Genomic DNA, 19,240 nt, shown 5'->3' on the forward strand with positions numbered 1-19,240 from the left:
TGACAACAGACAGTTGCGGTTTGTTAGACCTGGCAGCTTTTTTTCGTGTATCCCCTGTCTTTTTGCTTTCCAAACCCCTGTTTTCATGGTATACTGGACTCTGTTTTTACTGGTTTATTGTCTCAGCTCACTTTACCACTGCTAATCAGTGCTAAAGTGCAAGTGCTCCCTATATACATTGTATTGATGATCAGGTTATCCATGATTGGCATATTTGATTTACTGGTAAGTCCCTAGTAAAGAGCACCAGGGGTGTCCAGGTCCTGTAAATCAAATGCTACTAGTGGGTCTGCAGCACTGAGTGTGCCACCCACATTAGTAGCCATGTAAACAGTTCTCAGACCTGCCACTGCAGTGTCTGTAGTTTTAAACTGCCAATTCGACCTGGCAAGTGTACCTACTTGCCAGGCCTGAACCTTCCTTCCCTTTTACATGTATGGCACTCCTAAGGTAGCCCCATGGGCAGGGTGCAGTGTATTTTGAAGGTAGGACATATAGTGGTGTGTTTTACATGTCCTAACAGTGAAATACTGCCAAATTCTGTTCACTGTTGCAAGGCATATCGCTCTCATAGTTTAACAGGGGGAGATGCCTTTAAATAACCTTTAAGTGCAGTTTCCCTTTGAGAGCAGATAGAGATCTGGAGCTTGGGATCTGTGAACTCACAATTTAAAAATACATCTTTTAGTGAAGTTGTTTTTTAGTTTGTTGTTTGAAATTGCCACTTTTAGAAAGTAGGCATTTCTTGTTTAAACCATTCTGTGACTCTGTCTGTTTGGGAATTCCCTGTCTGGGTCAGTTTGACAGGTGGGATGTTTACACCTCTCCTTTAGACAGTGACACAAACTGAGTTGGGGTGTAGCCTGCATATACTAATGAGCCATCTGAGCTAGAGTGTAGGGAGGAGTGGTCACTTACACCTGAAAGGACTATGCCTGTGTAGTGTAGTCTCCAACCACCTGATGTGTGTCTGGGGCCTGGCCAAGGCAGAATCTTGTCAACAGCAGAGACTTTCCTTTTGAAGTTGGGAACTTCAAAGGCAGAAAGGGGTATAAGTAGTGGACCAAAAACCCAATACTTTGAGAATCTTTCTTGATCAAGAGGAACCTCTGTCAAGAAGAAGAGCTGGAGGATGAGTACTGCCCCTTTGCTGTGTTGGCCTGCAGTTACTGATCCTGCCTTAAAAGAGAGCAAAGGGTGAACTTTGCTGTGTATCCTGCTTGAGAAAGTTTTCCAAGGGCTTGGAGTAGAGCTTGCCTCCTGTTGGAAGTCTCAGTGACACCAAAAACGTCAGTTTCATCTGCCAACAGCATTGGGAACTGTGTGTTTTGTGCTGTTCAGGAAGAAAAACCACTGCGATGCCGCCAATGACACTGTTGGTCTGCACCGTGACCTGTCGACGCTGCACTGGACCGCACTGCAACCCTGGTCTCACTGACGCCGTCATCTGACGCTGTCTGCTTGCACCATGACCTCTAGGCCCCCAACTCGGGCATTGCCTTGCTCACACCGCCACCTGGGCATCCCCGACGACAACGCTCCTGCTGACACCGGCGCCACTGCCTGCACTGCAGCCCCGGCCCACCGACACCAGCACCGTCAACCGGCATTCCTGTCTGTAATGCGACCTGTGTACGCCGCACAGAGCCTGTCCCCCACCACACTGCCTACTTGGGCCTATCAAGGGCATTGCTTCAGCAACGATGACGCCGCTTCTGGCACCGTGACCTGGTGACACCTCACGTCGCACCGTCCTGCTTCACACCGCAGCCCAGGTCTCACCGACGCTGCTGGACGCCAACACCGATTCGCTGCCTGCACTGTGACGTGGGCACCACATGTCGCATTGTCCTGCTTCGTACTGCAGCCCGATGCCATCCACCACAGCACTCCTGACTTCATCAGCCCGGAGTTCAAGCCGCAACACGTGTGACCTCAAGGTCCTGACGACCCCCGCACCGACCTCCGGAACTGACACCGCAACACTCACGATGCTCTTCTCCGGACCTCATCGTGAGGATCACAACGCCCTGCATTTCCAAGGTACTGTTTGCAGGTCTTCCCAACACCATGCCACGCCGGCCTGAACTGTTGTTTTTTTTCACAATGACGTGAAAGCCCCAGGTGAAGATTGACTTAATGGAACTGTATTTTTAAGTGAATTCTTGCAAAATTCTTATCTTTTTTACAGTATGTTGGATTTTTCTCGTTTTGGTCTTGTTTTATATAGATAAGTATTGGTATTTTTCTAAAGCTGATGTGGTGTCCTTTTGTAGTGTTTTCACTGTGTTACTGTGTGTTATGTGCAAATGCCTTACACATAGCTTCTGAGATAAGCCTGAATGATCATGCCAAGCTACCAAGGGGGTGAGCAGGGGTAATCTCCCTTATCCTGACTACAGTGAGGGTCCCTACTTGGACAGGGTGCTGACCAACTGCCAGCTAGAAACCCCATTTCTAACAGGGTGGATTGAGTGAGTGCCAAAATCCTGCTAGTAAAGCTGTTACCAGTCTTATGAATAGAACCAACGTTAGTGTATCCCCTACAAACCTGCACCATATGTCCCAACTGACATGCAGTTACTTTCATATAAATAAACTAGCTCCTTTACTGGTTGAGTCCTAGGGCCTAATTTAGATCTTGACGAATGGCTTACTCCGTCACAACCAATGATGGAGACTGATGACTGCTATCCCATCTTCTGAAATATAAATCCCATTATATCCTATTGGATTTATATTTTGGCAGACAGGATATCTGTCACCTTTGTTATGGGGTAACCCGTCCACCGAGATCTAAACAAGACCCTTGTCTCCTAGCAAAACGGAACACAGCATCAGCAGATCTTTGAAATTGCAAGACGCTGGTGGCAAGTTGATGATCGGTGGCTTATGGCAAGTTTCTGGGCCTACCAGACTGTGGCTCTCGTAATGGCTTATGTTATACCGGGGGGGGGGATTGGTTGTTCAGCGCTTTCAGCCCTGTGTGTGGCCTGAGTAAGTGGGTTGTGTCTAGGCGTTGTTGGAGGTGAGGGTGGGGGGCTGTGTGTATGGGCAGGGCATCACTAATGGCACAATCAGGGGCAGATTCCTATGATCACAGGCAAGTCAGGATCGTTGATTTAGACTTCACCAATGACAAGACTTTAAAATGTCCGAGCAGGTTTGCTCCAACGTCGCAAGACTGGCAAGAATCTGTGTGAGATTTGTTTTTAAGATTTTACATTCTCACTGATCTCCAGGGGCAGCTGCGCCACCCAGCTTTACTGTGAACTTAACTGAGTCAGCACCCCTTGCTGGTTGTGGCTGTTATTGATATATCTGGCACAGAATGTTGGGATGGGATAACAGCATTGGCCCCTACCTTTTATGTTTACTCTGCGAATTACTCTGGATTCTTCTTGCTGGTGTTAGGATTTCCGCACAACTACCAAGGAGGGGTTGGTCCCACTTTCCTCATCCTCTGAAGCGGCAGAAGCAGCAGCAGCTGTGTCAGGTGGACTCAGAGGACAACAATTGCACCCCTGTATCCAATGAGAGGTGCCTCTCTGCCAACTCTATTTTCGTTGCCACAACTCCTATCATCCGCTGTAGCATTTTGTCTATAGGTGTGGGTTTAGGAGAGGGGTGGCACACTGAGACCCTCCAGCACGTTCCCGCTTTCCCTTTAGGGCTATACTACAGTGCACACTATTTAGGCAAAACTGTATAAAACTCAGTGACATGCAGGATTTTTACTGGATAAAGAAAAACACTTGCTTCAGGTTGGATAGGGTCACTGCAAATTGAAATAACCACCATGGATAGGGCCTCCAAAATAAGTTAGCACTCACCCTACCGTCCTGGAGCCATCGACTGGGCCTCCAAAATAAGGTAGCACTCACCCTACCGTCCTGGAGTAGATGTTGAGAGGTTGGAGGGGGGTGTAGCATATGGTTCAGCCCGGACTCGATCACCCGCTGACGGGTGCAGATGGGCCCTCCCTTGTCCTGGTTGTGTCCCGCACTGGAAGAGCAGGCATGGCTCTTTATAGCGCTGGAGAATCAGGCAAGTAGCAGCAGCTGGGCAGTGTGCCCTGGCCTGCCTCCTGCGAATTCTGGGACACAGAGTCCCTCGTCCAGGACATCAGATGAACAAATTAGTTATTGAGTGTCAATGTCTACCTTTTAGTTGCAGGAAATAACTTAAAAGTGTGTTGATCTGCTGTCATATTTGAACAAATGTTGAATACATCTCCAGGGAAATCAAAATAAATGTACTGTTTCCTGAATATGTTTTACTAGGGAGAGCAGGTTTTGTGCCTAAAATGCTGGCACAGTAAATGTAGTATTCTAATTTATTTAGCAATGAGTGTTACTGGTAAAGACCTAATATAATTTAGACGCCGTCCGCTTTGCTCTTAAATTTGTTCTTGTTTCCAATAAAGATAAATATGTGTTTATTAGTCAACTGACATAAGTTAAGGATGATGTAACAAGATTTATCTCTTTATGGGTTTGTGATGCTTCTGTAAGGGACTTAGCCTGATGTGTCTTGTTAAAAAGGTAAAGCAAGTGCAATTATTATTATTATTATTATTTTCAAAAGCCTAATTTCAGGTAGGATTATAGACCTTTCTGGTTTGAACTGTGAGTTTCTTACATAGTGGACTGAGCGATCTGTGGTCCTTAATTAAGCTTGGTTAGCTATCTCCTGCTGCAAAGCCTGCTAATAAAACTGCATGTAATGTTACACCATGCATAGTTTTATTTGATCTGCCATCCTCTATCCCTAGGAAATTATTGTCCCTATTGCATTGTCACACTTGAATAAGCTGTGAAGTGGATTTGCAGATGGATTCAGGGCTAAGGCGTGTTGTTATTGTTAGCAAATCGTAGTTAGCCAAAGGTATTAGTTGGCTTATTGGGGAGCATTTACTTATCAAAGGTTCTAATGCACTTCACTAGTATGACATTTCAAAATATTCTTTGTATGAATCAGTTGTGTGTGTGTGTATATTAATACACCAAATGTTGAGCTATTTGCCTCAAGATTTTGTTTTTTTCCTGAACAACCTTTGATCTCATTGGTCTTGTTTTCTAAAATTAGTGTTGGATCTGAAAGCCCAAGAAGAAGGGTTACAGAGAGAGCACCATTGACGAGATTCAGACCTGAGCACATGTTTAGCAAACGATTAGTAATAAGCATGCCTGATTTGCAAGACCTGAAAATGACGGATCCTCCTGCAAGGCACTATTCTTTGCGGAAGCCAGAAACTGTGAATGGTAAGGAAAACAAAACATTCCAGGTTTGTTTTTGATTTTAGGCATTAGCATTACTTTAGCTCCATATTTTGCTTCATGTTACTTTCTATACTTGAACAGTCGTTATGGTATCTGAGTGGTTTAAAGTGTTAGTTCAGTCTCTGGGTCTGATCGCATGTTCACACACAACGATTGAACTAAAGCTGAAAAAATCCAGAAGTTTTCTCATTACCTTTTTTGATGACAGATCAATGTGCATATTGTGATTCATTCAGAATTGCTCCATCCTTTAGATATCTATAAAGAGGGGCCTACTTTTCTATATACTGATAAAGACTCTGATCCAAATTGAAATTTTGGAGTTGACACATCGACGTGTTGGTTTTTGACTGTTTAATGATTTCCATAGGTGGTACCCCGAATACAGGGCTCATACCACGCAGTTGTGCAGTCAACATTTGTGTTTTTCTTGTATATGTATCACTGCACACTTTTGCTCACCAAGTATCACACCATCCACTAATACTGCGCCATCCAAAAAGAGCAACTACATTTTATTTATGATTCTGATATTATAAATGTTTAGATAGTCGTATCATATGTGAATGTGTATACCTTATGTCTGTGCAGAATTGTACACACAAGTTTGTGGGTAGCCATTAAATAGTTGGTCCGTCCAGGTCTGAGACCTCGTGTATTTCTTCAGCTTAGGAAGCTAAAGCATCTTTTCATAGCTACGGCTGAGGGAGCCTATTTGTATTTTAACTATATTCACCTGGGTTCCGAGGAGTACTGGGTCACCCCATTTTCTGTTTTTCAGGATCCACAAAGGCTAGCAGAACACCATAAATCTATTTCCAGGGGCCCAGGACTCGGGTGGCACCTCTTCCCGTGTTAGACTCGCAGATGGCAGAATCCTGGTGCAGGTGGAAGGTGTTGGAAGCCTGTTTTGTCCCCAAGGCTTCGGATTAGGGGGCCAACTGAGTAGCCCTTGGAGACACTGTGCTCTGGGTTCAAGAGATGCATTTCCAGTCCTTCTTACCCAGGCAAGAGAGCAGCCTTCCCCACCCTGGCTCCAGGCTAACTACAGGGGGTATGCAACCTTTATATGGAGACAGTGCACAGCCTATTCAAGGGTAAGTGGGGCTGGTTCCTGCTCCTCCTCCCATCCTGCCATTGATGCCTCATCCAATCACACCTAAGCTCCCCATTGTGTGTTGCTGTCTAGGAAGAAAACACAAAGCCTGACTGTCAACTACACCCAGTCATGTAAAGCAAAGACTGGTTGCAGGCACCAAATGGCTAAGGAAAGAACATGCCAACTTTCTAAAAGTGGTATTTTCAAAATTGTGATTTAAAATCTGACTTCACCATGAGTTAGGATCTTCTTTCAATTCAAGAGACAGCAAACATGAACTGGTGACATCGTCCTATTTGGAAATGTACAGCTTATTAAATGTAATAATGTAACCCCTATGTTATCCTGTGGGAGAGGTAAGTAGTGACAAACTAATTTTAGTTTTCCACTACCAGAACATGTTAACCTCAAAAGTACATATCCAATTTTTTGAAGTTCATCTTAAGGGTGACTTATAGGTATTAGAAAGGAAGGCTTAGGCCTGGCAAAAGGTTTACTTTGCCAGGTCGAAATGGCAGTATAAAACTGCTCACAGACTGCAATTGCAGGCCTGGGGCATATTTAAAGCGCTACTGAAGTTGGTGGCACAATCAGTGCTGGAGGCCCACTAGTAGCATTTAATTTACAGGCTCTGTGCACAGGTAGTTAGTGCCACTTTACTAGGAACTTACAAAGAAATTAAATATGCCACTTGGGTATAAGCCAATCTAACATGTCTTGGGGAGAGAGAGCGCAAACATTTTAACACTGGTCAGCAGTGGTAAACCTTGCAGAGTCCTAAGGCCAGCAGAAATTAGACCAGCAAAAGCAGGAGGTCTGAAGGCAAGACGGTGGGGGAAAACCACAACAAGGATGCTTAATCTAACGAGAAGTATACTTTTTATTTCTCTTTTTAAAAAGATTACTTAGTCAGAAATCTCACACACAGTGCTCACTGTGATTTCCACTTGCCAGGATAAAAGGTGCATGATTGTGAATACACTGTTAAGTGAATGATGTTACATTAGATCTCAATGTCCACTTAGTTATCCCTGAATAAAGGGACGTTCATGAATTCCTGTTGTTAATAACACAAAGTTGGGTAAAGAGAACTGGATTTTGTTTTTCAATGAATAGCCCTTTTAAGACAATTAGAACTAAGAGAAATACATTTGGTTGGCAATCAGTGAATGCAAATAATCACTAGCTGGTTAAGCTAGACAGAGAATCCCTAGGGATTAAAACGCTAGTGTCCACTGCATTTCGATTTACAATGAAGTTATCATCATCAGGGTTTGGAATATGACAGTCGCAAACCCAGGACCTTTCCATAGTGCAAAAGGGGGGAGGGTGGGGGGGGGGGGAGAGATATAAAGGCTGTGTTCAAAGTCACTTCCTAAGAAAGAAAGCAAATTACAGTTTTTTTTAATTTTAAGACGTTCAGTTAAGAGAAGCATGCGCTTGGAATGTTAAAATCATCTGGGAGGATGCCTAGATTCTCCACTAAAGTCACTGCATTTACTCATGGTTCTTGAATTTACTGTGTTTACTTATGGGTCTTGAACTAAGGGCCAAAAAGTCAGATGTCCTGAGCTTGGTCCTGTAACCAAAAACATTCTGCTCAGCTGTGTTGCTATTTAGCTTGGTGTAATGTTTGTACATTGTGCATGAACTGACTAGCAAATGAAAGGCACATCCGTTAAGGATGATATCACTACATCTGTATTTCAATTCTCTAATGCCATCATAAAAAACCATTTTGTTTGGCAGTTTGGAACTATTATAAATGTATTCCTTACACCTACTATGTCAATGAGTGCTAAAAAAATTAAAGAATGTTAATCAGGAAGCAGTCCTAGAAAACAAAATTAATCTTCTATTTTCCCAGTCTTTCTGCATTTCCACACAAGGTAAAGGGGATTGTCTTAAAACTTTTGTCTTAATATTAGTGGCCTATGTGCAATACTTTTTGACTCCCACTTTTTGTTTCATGTTAGGCCACCATCCTTCCTGGATGACTTTCATGGATAACTTGATTATTGACTTGCATAGGACAATAGGAGAAATAACCTGACTCTGTGCATGCACAGTTTCTATTTTGTTTTATACAGTGTCTTTACTTCTTCCAACTCATTTACAATAGTTCAACATTTCACACTTTGTTTTTACGTATTACCTAGAACCTGATCTTCGTATAATTCCACCTACCATTCTCTTTCACTTAGTGCTAATTTATCAGTTAGTGAAACCATTTCTTCCTCTTCTTGAACACCCCCCTCATCATTCTCTCTATTAATATGTTCTCAACTCCCTTGACATACTCATGTTTAAAGTTATACTGACCACATACATCTCGATATATATGCAATTATGTTTCCTTCCAATTCCCTTTCACACTTAAACGCATGTACTAGTGGTCCATCCTCATGATAGCAAATAGTCCCCCGTTAAAGTACTTAAAATGCTTAATTGCCCTACAACAGGGTCCTTTTGTATGACTGAAGATAGTAACTATGCTCCCCTTAGCCACGTAGACATAGTTAACTATTCCTCTTCTCCATCTTTTTTCTTACTACTACTTCCAAGCCAATATTGATGGTGTTGGTGAATATGTTCACTTCAAAATGCCGTAATGTGTTTGTTTGCAGTACTCTCATATCTTCAATTCCTCATCACACTCCCAATTTCTACTCATAACTGACATTTTTGTCAACTTCTGAATTGGTTCCAAAATTGTTGTGAAATTGTACACATACTTAAAGCAGTATTCTGCAGTTACATTCGACATTTCACATTTTCCTTGCTTTCTGGATTGGGTGTCTCTTGAAGAACGTTCCCTATAATTTACTTGGTTTTGCTTCCTCTCTCTGGTACTTAGAGTTTAATGTTTTAACCCTAAGTTGACAGATTTCTAATTTTGTCAACACTTCTCTCATCACCGCATCATGTTCGTCTTCTGACTTTTCCTCAATTAAAATGTCATCCTACTAACATAACTTACTTTCAAATATCTTCTGCATTGTCTTTTGAGATTCAGCAGGTGATTAAGGCAATACAAATAGCAACAATACCAACATGCTCCTAAGGGAGCTGCAAATCACATTAATAGTTTTGACTCCTAATGCAGTTTTATTTGATAAGCTGCAGATTCAGTAGATGTTACTGGTCCTACAAGTCTTGGATACCCCCACTATGTTCAGCCCTCATGTAGCCAGAATCTGTGTACAGATTTCCACCTTTGAGAAAACGGTTCTTAAAATGATTACTAATTATTTTAATAAAAACATTTATTCCCTACAATATTTAGATGGAAGAAAGGATGGCAGTTGGAGGAATTGTTACAGAGTGCATTGACTGCTATCAACTAGAAATCTGTATACAACTTAATAACACAGACCTTTACTTTAGTCTAGAAAGTTACCCTTGGGGAAAAAAACAGAATACTATCACATACTTGTTTGCACATTCCAAGGAAGACAAGTTTCTAAGTTCTGATGAATTCCAGTTTCTGACCAATTAACATCTTATATACTCTATGCTCTTCCCTCTATACGTAACGGCAACCCTTCTCCAATAGATAGACCAATAGTTAGGGATTTTGGTTCTCTCAAACCATTTAGAGCTCTGTGTCCATTTTTTTTTGTTTGTTCCATCTAATGACACTTATATTTGTGACAGCATGCACTTCATCTACATCAGAGGATTTCATTTTTGATTCACTGAATTATTTGTGTCCCTTGACATTGAGTCACGATATACAACACCCCAAGAGTAAGGTATTAAGGTGGTTGAGGAGACCCTGAATTCCAAATCACTTCCTGTTCGAGTGCCTATCATCTTTATCATTTTACTATTATGCTTAGAACTTACTAAGAACCATTTTCAATGTGATAAATACTACCTCAAAACACAAGGGATGTCTGTATGTAAGTTTCTACTCCAAATTGTGCAGAACTCTTTGTAGAACATTAGGCGAAATAAGGCATTCTGTCCCTTTGTGATCTATTTAGATCATACATTGTCATTTGGAAACTCTGCATAGATCACTTGATAATTTGGCAATCTTAAAAAAAGTGTCTTATAGATTTTACTAACTGGCCTAATTCCTTCAATAATGGCCACTAATTAACACTACAGAGCAGCAGATATGCAGTTAACTTTCTTGACTTATACTTTAAACTTCTTCATACAGGAAACCTACAGACAAAAACACTTAATTATATTATAAAATCTCAGTCACCATCCTAGATCATAGCCAGTCTGTTATAATCTGTTTCTATGGATCAGATGTAATTGTAGCCATGAGGTTGATTCATTTTCTGAAACCCAAATATTTAGCTGATCGAGATTGGCTATCCTCACTGGTTAGTTCTGTGGCCTTTTTCTCTATTATCCAAACTTGTCAAAAAATGCATTATGAAACATTGGCATCTTCTGGGTGCGGTGAACCTAGACCCTAATATACGCATCTTCCCCTTCATAAAGATACTTAACCTGAAAGACCACTTAGTCTTGGCTGACTTCCGGCCACAACTAAACAGAACAGTTTGCATAACATCTGGGGATTACTGTTGATAGTGAGTCACTTAAGGTGTAGGTGGGAATTGCAGAGTTGGTAACCTTACAACAGAAAATAGGCAGTTAACGTATTCTCCTGTACTTACTCTCCTCTCTCAATTTTCAAACTCTGATACTCAAAATGTAATTTATAGTATTCTGTGTCCATGTGGCCTCCTGCATATTGAGGAAATAAGTAAAAAAAAAAAAAAGTGAAACAAAAGATTGGCCAACATATGAGCGGGATTAAGTTCAAGGTTCCTAACGTTACGCTGTGTTATGCCTACTTGTAAAACGCACAAAGCACCCAGTGGGCATCCTGGTGCTTAGAGAAGGTGAAACTGCCCTACCTGGGACTTATTTGAAGAGTTAGGTTTCCAGTCTCACTCGGAATTCTAGCGGTTTGTGAATGAGATCTTTTCAGGCTTCAGGAGCCAGGTACGAAAAGATGTGGCCTCCACTCTGGCTCTTTGTATTTGAGAGACAGAAGGTGTCTGATGTTTGAAAGCTGATGCAGGTTCAGGTACGCGGGTCTAACGTTGTGGAGTTCTTTGCATGTGTGGTTGAGTAGTTTGAAAAGGGAGTGTTGCAGAATGGGGAGCTGGTGGATGTCCTTGAAGTGAGTTGCTAGGTGGGTGCACGGTGTGTGATTGAGTGTAAGCCTGGCCACTGCGTTTTGGACGATGTGGAGCCTCTTTCTTAGTTGGATGGAGATTCTATGCGTTTTCGTAGTGTGGGCTGCTGATGATTAGCGCATGGGTGATTGTATGATTGGTGTTGAGAGGAAGCCATTTGAAGCCTTTACTGAGGTGCTTGAATGTGTGGAAACTAGGTGGATGCTTTGGAGTTCACCTGGCTGGACATCTAAATGTAGTTGTCATTCAGAATCCATACGTTCCTTGCTTGGTTTGATGGACTGGGGGCAGGTCTTATTTTTGAAGGCCAAGGACCAGAGTAAGGTGTCTTTTCTGAAGAGTATCCTCTGCGCTTTATGCAAGTTGAGCTCTAGGCAGTTGGACTTCATCCAGAGGGTGATTTCTGACATGCAGTTGATAAACTTTGGTTGAGTGTTGGGAGTGTCAACAGAGAGGGAGAGGATGAACTGTTGTCGGCATGTGAAATGATGTTGAAGCCGTGGGTATGGACAATGTTGACGAGCAGGGCCATGTAGATATTGAAGAGCATTGAGCTAAGAGATGAGCATTTTGGGGAATGCCACAGATCAGGTTGGAGTGTTTGGAGGTGTAGGGATAGCCTGAATGCAGTCAGTGAGAAGGCACTGATCCACTCCACAGCCAATCTGAGAATTCCTGTCTTGTGGAGGCACTGGATGCGGAGAGCATAAAATTAACTTTTCCATATATTTTGTGTTGCGTATGAATATTGAGCACCTTTTATGCACTTGTTATGGTTCACTGCTAATTAAATTCACTTAATGTAATGACTGTCTGGCATGTTGTTTCTTATAAGACTTCATATTATGTTCCCTGATACTCTTTTACTTCATTAATTCTATATAAAATTGTCTTATTGAGTAACTATGTTGAGGTATTTCAAAAACCATTCTTGCTATGTAAGCAAACATTTTTAAATACACAAATATTTTCCCTGCTCCTATCATGCTTAATATTTCTGAAATGTTGGAAAGGGGTTGATAGTCTACCCGAATGTTCTTACTGGTCCCTGGAAGGTCAGCATCTAAATACATGTTGTACAGGTTTTGAGGCCAGAACTTTTCAGGCCAATCACTCAGAGGATTTAATAGATGAGAAGGATTCCTGCGATAGTAATTTATCGAGTTTACTTTTGACGTGATTGCATCAAGTGTGGAATTTGTCTAGTGTTTGTGCTATATGGACATAACCATTCTCTTTAGTATATTATGTGAAAATGCTTTCAGTAACCTCAGTTTGTCAGAAAATACTGCAGGATAGTCTTGAAAAATATTCATCCTTTCTGGAGTTTCAGCCACCATTGCAAACGCGTCAATGTCCGGATTTAACACCATCTCCTGACATTTTTTATAAAGCTGCCAGTAGACTCCTATCTCCTTCCGCTGGAGTTGGACTATGCCACACTTCTCTCCTGGCACTTGATTCGCGCTGTTCTCATAGGCCAGTAAAACTGTTAAAATGCTGTTCGTGTTAGATGATATTTGAGCCTGTGGAGGTAATATATTTCAGTTGGATTTCAGTTCTGCTGTTCGTGACAGTGACTGTAGGAAACTCGTTTCCAAAATTGTATTGTTCAGGTCATCCAACACATACTAATTTCATTGAAGGAATATATTTATTTTTAGAGCCCCCCAGCCAATAAGCTTCATCTCCTTCCTAGTCCTTCCACTGTGCCACTAAATGTTCTCGTAGTCTTCTGGGGTTCCAATGTAAGAACCTATGAACAGCTACGGATCACTCCACGCATGCCCTAAATATTAAAACTTTATGTGTGATCCACTTCACTCAAAGTTTTAAATGTAATGCAAGGGTTAAAGTTCCATTTTAAAGCAGTGTTTTAATTATTCATGTCTGAATGGGAGTATAATGCTGTGCCATCTGTTAAAAAATAATATAAGTAACACTTAAGATCAACTTAAGAGCATCAAATTTAACAGTATACAGTTTATAAAAGTAGAAAGAGACTAATTTGGGGGTATGATCTATCCATGATTAAAAATCTTATTCTCACAGAAACTAGCCAGTGCTTTCATCGTGGATGTTATATTTTGCGTTGTTAGCAGAATAACCGCGTCAGACCATACAAAAGCGAACAATAATCCTTGCACAACCATTTTGACTTCACTGACAATTGACCTCAATGCAGGCAATCCAGTGCAGTTTGCAAATCAATTGATGCGGCAAGCTAAATATTGTTCTGTAATATTGAGTAATTTGAGCAAAATCGTTCTTAGAGGTTTGAAAGTATGTTAATTCATTCATGTATTTGTTGAAGTAAAGTTTTTCCTCCATATGTATGTGAACAATACAAAGCAGTAGTTGGTATGTTGCAGTAGCGCTGTCTGTGGGTATCTATAATCTTTGTATTGCAGAAACGCTACCTTCTTTGGTGTGATAGTAAGTTCACACATCCCAAACATCTCACAAGGTAATGAGGTTAGAAGGTTGTTGGGAGCAAAGAAACATGAAGCATGGTTTCTCAGTTTGATTCTGTGGTACAGTAGAAGAATCAAAACCCTAAATCGCAACGTTTCAGAATGATTTTTGATGATTGCTCTTCGTTTAATGTCTCCCAATTTTTCTCCTAGTTTTCTGCTTTTTTAATGTTATGTACTGTACCTCCTTTCATTTGAGATCATGAGGTCTGACATTGTGATGCACATTTTATTGATCCTCATTGTATCATGTGGAGGTCATGAGGGTTCCAAGGTGTTTGGGTTCACAGGTTTGGTATCCTCCAGCTTTGTGTAATCATCAACGAGCAATTTATGCCTAAGCATTGCAGGTTCATGATTCTACGGCTAATGTTATGAGATGGAAGCACGTGCCCCAGATTGAAGTTTCCAATTAAGGTACTTGAGGTCCCATTTTGTTATGCTATTGTGATTTGTTGTTCAGGGCATTGAAGTTTCATCGACCTTAATCTGGGTGTATGCATAAGCTATATCATGCAAAAGGAAGAGCTAATATCAAAACCAAACTACTGGGGCATCTTTCCAAATCTCCGACTGAACAAACATCACTTGTAGATACTAAGAAAAACAGAGTCACTCACACTTTTGTTTCAGAAATGTCAGACACATAGGCCACATTCAATTACTGTGATGTCACCTGACTGCTGTAATATCCTGGCCACTGCATATACTAATTGACTCTGAAGTATCCTCACATTTTTCTTCTATTAAAGAAATAAACATTATATGCACTTGGCAAGTTGTTTGCCAATAACATGTACCATCTTTACCTTTTATACCTTGACAGCCACCCAAAATCCTAAATTGGTTATGGTGCTTGATAATTGATCACTTCGCACCCAATTTTACTTTTTGAGTATGCACATCAAACAAATGAATACTCAGCCCCTTTGAAAGCTTAATTTCCATTTCATCAATATGCAGCACACTGATCTCGGCATGTATCAATAGAAAAATCAAGTAAACCGCCCTGACTGTCAACAAACCTGTTTCTTTTTTTGCTTCTAACTAAGAAGTAGTAGTAACTTACAGAGGAACTGACGGCAAAAGCCATGCCTCTAAAATGCAGCTGACAGAATACAAGATGGGTTTGCTGACCTTATACAGTGCAAATTATAATGTGTTTTTCATCCCTTGTACATTCCCTGTCTTGTTTTTTGGTATCTTCTATATAATCATCATCCATTTAAAAAAAGCATGAGATGTTTAAAACCATTGTTGATCCAGGGGTGTGGAATTTAATAAAATATCTACTTGTCCATGGGACAGGTTGCTTCTTAAATCTACTTGTCCTGTAAAAAAAAAAAAAAAAAATCTACTTGTCCCTTTGGTGCCTTGCAGTGTGGTGACAAATTATTGCAACAATCTCATTATGTAAGAGCTTAATAATAGCCTCTCTGAATATGCCATGGTTACTACTATAGTAGGTCATGAATAATTGCAATTTCAATCCCTAGTATAGCAATTTCCTTATTTTTCCACCTTTCCGCAAGTCTACGTGCTGGGACCGGGGGAGGCAGTAAGCAATAGTTTCTAGGGCTGAAATGCCTTTGAGTCTGCAAACCTACTAACTTGTATGTTTTAAGGATTTTCATCAGCTCTTCTCTAATCTTTTCCCATAATGAGAAAGGTTGGACATTTACTCCTGACAATGACAGAAGTGGAAGTTTCTTCCAGGGTTGGGAAAAAAGTGGTTGGAGAGAAAGTGAACTTGTAAACGCTCAATAGATTTTCACATCTACACATGCATATTTGCCCATGCTAAAATGTAGTTCACAAATATTTTCGAGGAGTATGATTTCCTGGTCTACTTCTGTAAGTTCTTGTGGATTCATGAAAGCCACCAATTCAAAGACATACACCATGGGTGCACTTTTGTGACTTTCTTTAATAATTGGGTCCCTAATTGGGTCTGGCATTAACAAAGACATTTTGTTTTCATTATACTTCTATTTCTCTCTCTATCTATTGGCTGGCTTACTGTGAGTGATCACACTCTGCTCTTCCAAAAGGAGCATATTGGCACACACAGTAGTTTTGTTCAGTGCCAGGAACTACTGTGGCAATCAGTGGTGTAACAAAACTGTAGCCCCCCGTAAAGAACTTGATGGCCCCCCTCCCCTTCAGACGCACTAAGGGCAGGTGCTGTGCTGAGGGCGGCCCTAGAAGGGGAGGAGAGGGGGGCTGCGGGGCCTTTATTACGCTGCTAGTGGCAATGTGTGCTTTTTTTTTGGACTAAATACTTTTTTTTTTTTTTCTTTTTGCCAGTGTTTGTTGCAGTGGTGAGGGCCTGGCAGCTCCCACAACAATAAAGTGTTTAAAAAGCAGCCATGTCAAAACAAGACACGCATTGTTGAAACCAAAAGACTCACAAAAAATGGATCGGTTGGTTTTGCCATTGCTTGTTTATTTTAATGCTCCCCATAATCTTGTTGAAAATGGTTACACTGATTTTCAGTTAGGAATATGTTTTGGAAATACTAGCATGCATCAACACATTATACTAAATGATGCTTCAAAGAAATAGCATCTAAAATTTCATAGTAGCAACATTTTTATTTTGAAAGCAAAGAATCATCACTCTTGCTTACAAGTTTCTGCAAACATTTGCATCTAATCAGAGAGTATTCTGGAAACATTATACTTAACTTCGTAAAACTTGTTAAACTTTTCAAACGTGTGTACACTTTTTTTTTTTTCTGGAACCATTGTCCGTAGTGCAGTGTGACCTTAAAATGTCTATTTACAGCGTGCACCTTAATAACGAAGACTTTTTATTAATGAACCATAAATACAAGTTAGAACAGCATTAACAAATGGACATGCAGATTACCTCAACTGCACACATTTCCCTTGTCCGTATTCTGGCAGCCGAGAGGTTTGTGCTGCAGGGGGTTGGGCCTACTTGTCCCAAGGACAACATAAACATGAAAGGTTGTTGCCTTTGACTCCAAACAATAGGTCCTGAACTTCGGGCGATAGGAATTCCACATTCCTGCGTTGTCTTTCTACTTGCATTTCTTAGTAATGAAACAAAGGTAATTGATATCTTGCTTCGCTAATCAGTCCAGTCAAAAGCATGTTGTGTCGTGATTAGGTGTACTTGTATAGCTTTAAAGAACTAGAAAGAAACTCAGACAAACAGTTGTCTTCAGGGATGGGTGGGGGGCTTGACATCTCTTCTTCCCCCACACATCCAAATCGTGGATTATGATGCCTGTACATCTATACACGCTGACAGTTTAAAGCTATTTGACTCTGGTCTACTTATGTTGGAATATAGCCAAAAGCCAATGCTTCTCTGTGTTAGAACTATTCAAAGGTATACAGTATGTGGACCTACACCAAATAACAAACTGGAAACATAGCTACACAACTGTACCAGAACTATCCTATATACCTTTCCTCATTGACTTTTAGTATAGGACCCTTTAACTATGACATTTGGATACAAAATTGTGATGGGTCTAGTGATGAACCTTACAACTTTGGGAGCTGGATTCTAGTCTCAGTTCTATCACTTTACTAAAAATCAAGTGATTCTGGGCAAATCAATTAATCTACCTGTGCCTACATTTGGATATATCAGTAAAATGGAATGTAAGTATATTCAGTGGAATGGAGAAATAAAAAATACATACATCTCCAAATGATGTATAGTGCTCTGGTACTACTCAGCTGGATATGCTCTATTTAAATGACAAATACATACATAGGTGCCAGATTATCCAATTACTATTGCCAGCTGACTCTCTTTATGGATCAGTCAATCCTGTTCCGTTTTGTAACCACAAGCCCCAGAGGCCTATTGTAGTAGCATGACTATTTGGGCAAGAGCCTCATCAGAGTTGAAACATCGAGACCTTGCTTTTGACACCTGCATAGTAATCACTGGTGCCGAACCTACTATTGTGTTCTATCAGGCATAGACCATCTGTCTTCATATGACCATTGATGACTGTGCCCTGCTAGTGCCAAAGCCATATTTTGTTAGCTGTTAAAGCCACCCTCTCCTAGTCAAAGTGGCCATAAACTCCAGCGTCTTCTCCTGCAGTCTTCTGTTCATGGGTTATATTGAGTAGCAATGCTGGTGCCACTAGCGACACAATTGCCTGCCTTCACAATCATCCTCTGACTAAAATATATTGGTTGGGTTGCAGCCACTCGTCATTGCCTTAAACAAACAATGTCACTTTAATATCTTGGGGCGACATAGAAGCACAGGGATCTTTTGAAACTTTCCCACATCAATCATTGGATTGTAAGAACTCTATGACTTATTGTTTACTATAGAAAGCAGCCTTTGCTACAAAGAGGGGGTTTCAGGTGTGATAGTGTGCAATAATAGTTACTGAGCAGGAGCAGAGGTCCCCTTTACATTCTGATATCTGAAATGGGTGCTTACTGCACAAGATATGCCCTCATGCTAGGTTCACTCCTTTCTCCTTTTCACTGTGTACTGGGATCATTAAAGACAAGCAAGCAGATTCAGTAGTGACAATTCCAGTAATTTCTATATCACATTGTGGATTAGATTGTGTTTCTTAACTGTTGTTGAATGGTATAGGTCTTGCTTAAATATTAAAATTATCCCTTAAAGTGTTTTGTGCGCTCTTATTTTAGGAGAAGATATCGCCAATCTCGGCTTTGAAAATGACTTTCTTAGTTATTGATCCCCCCCCCACTCATCTCAGAGGCTCTGTCTGCTTCCAGAGGTCTGATCAGTCACAATTTAAACCTGTAATACATATCTTACATGGATGCCCTGGACTTCTATTTGTGCCAGCCCCCTCTTCTAAAGCCAGTGCAACAGCCCTCCTCTTAGGCAGTAATCCTTATGGCCCTAGACAGTTTTGTCAAACATGCAACATCGCCTCACGAAAACCCGAAATCATTCTATTAAATGCCAACACCACACATCATTACCAGCTGGAAATTGGATCTTCCTTCTCCAGAAATCCACCATACATGTTAATTAGTGGTAACACCTGCTAACCCTACCTTGATCTTCAATACCCCTGCACTGCCCCACATCTCAATAATCTGGAAGGCAGTGGCTGCTGGAAGAAGTTACATTGGTCCTCTGAGCCATGTTTAATTTTTATAGTTTCAACTCCTTGCTGTTCCTCCGATCAGCTGCTGCAGTAGAAGGCTGATAAGGGACCAAGGGTGACT

The 19,240-nt window shown here is 41.0% G+C and overlaps 1 protein-coding gene across 1 annotated transcript in view; it reads left to right on the forward strand.

The window, feature by feature from the left end:
* Window positions 1-19,240, forward strand: part of DENND3 (DENN domain containing 3) — a 372,298-nt gene that overhangs the window by 166,876 nt on the left and 186,182 nt on the right. Inside the window, exon 12 of the mRNA XM_069220830.1 lies at window positions 5,089-5,264. Within this exon, the coding sequence (XP_069076931.1) occupies window positions 5,089-5,264 (176 nt within the window). The remainder of the gene's footprint in view (window positions 1-5,088; window positions 5,265-19,240) is intronic.

The sequence above is a fragment of the Pleurodeles waltl genome, chromosome 2_2 (assembly GCF_031143425.1).
Source record: "Pleurodeles waltl isolate 20211129_DDA chromosome 2_2, aPleWal1.hap1.20221129, whole genome shotgun sequence".
NCBI lineage: Eukaryota > Metazoa > Chordata > Amphibia > Caudata > Salamandridae > Pleurodeles > Pleurodeles waltl.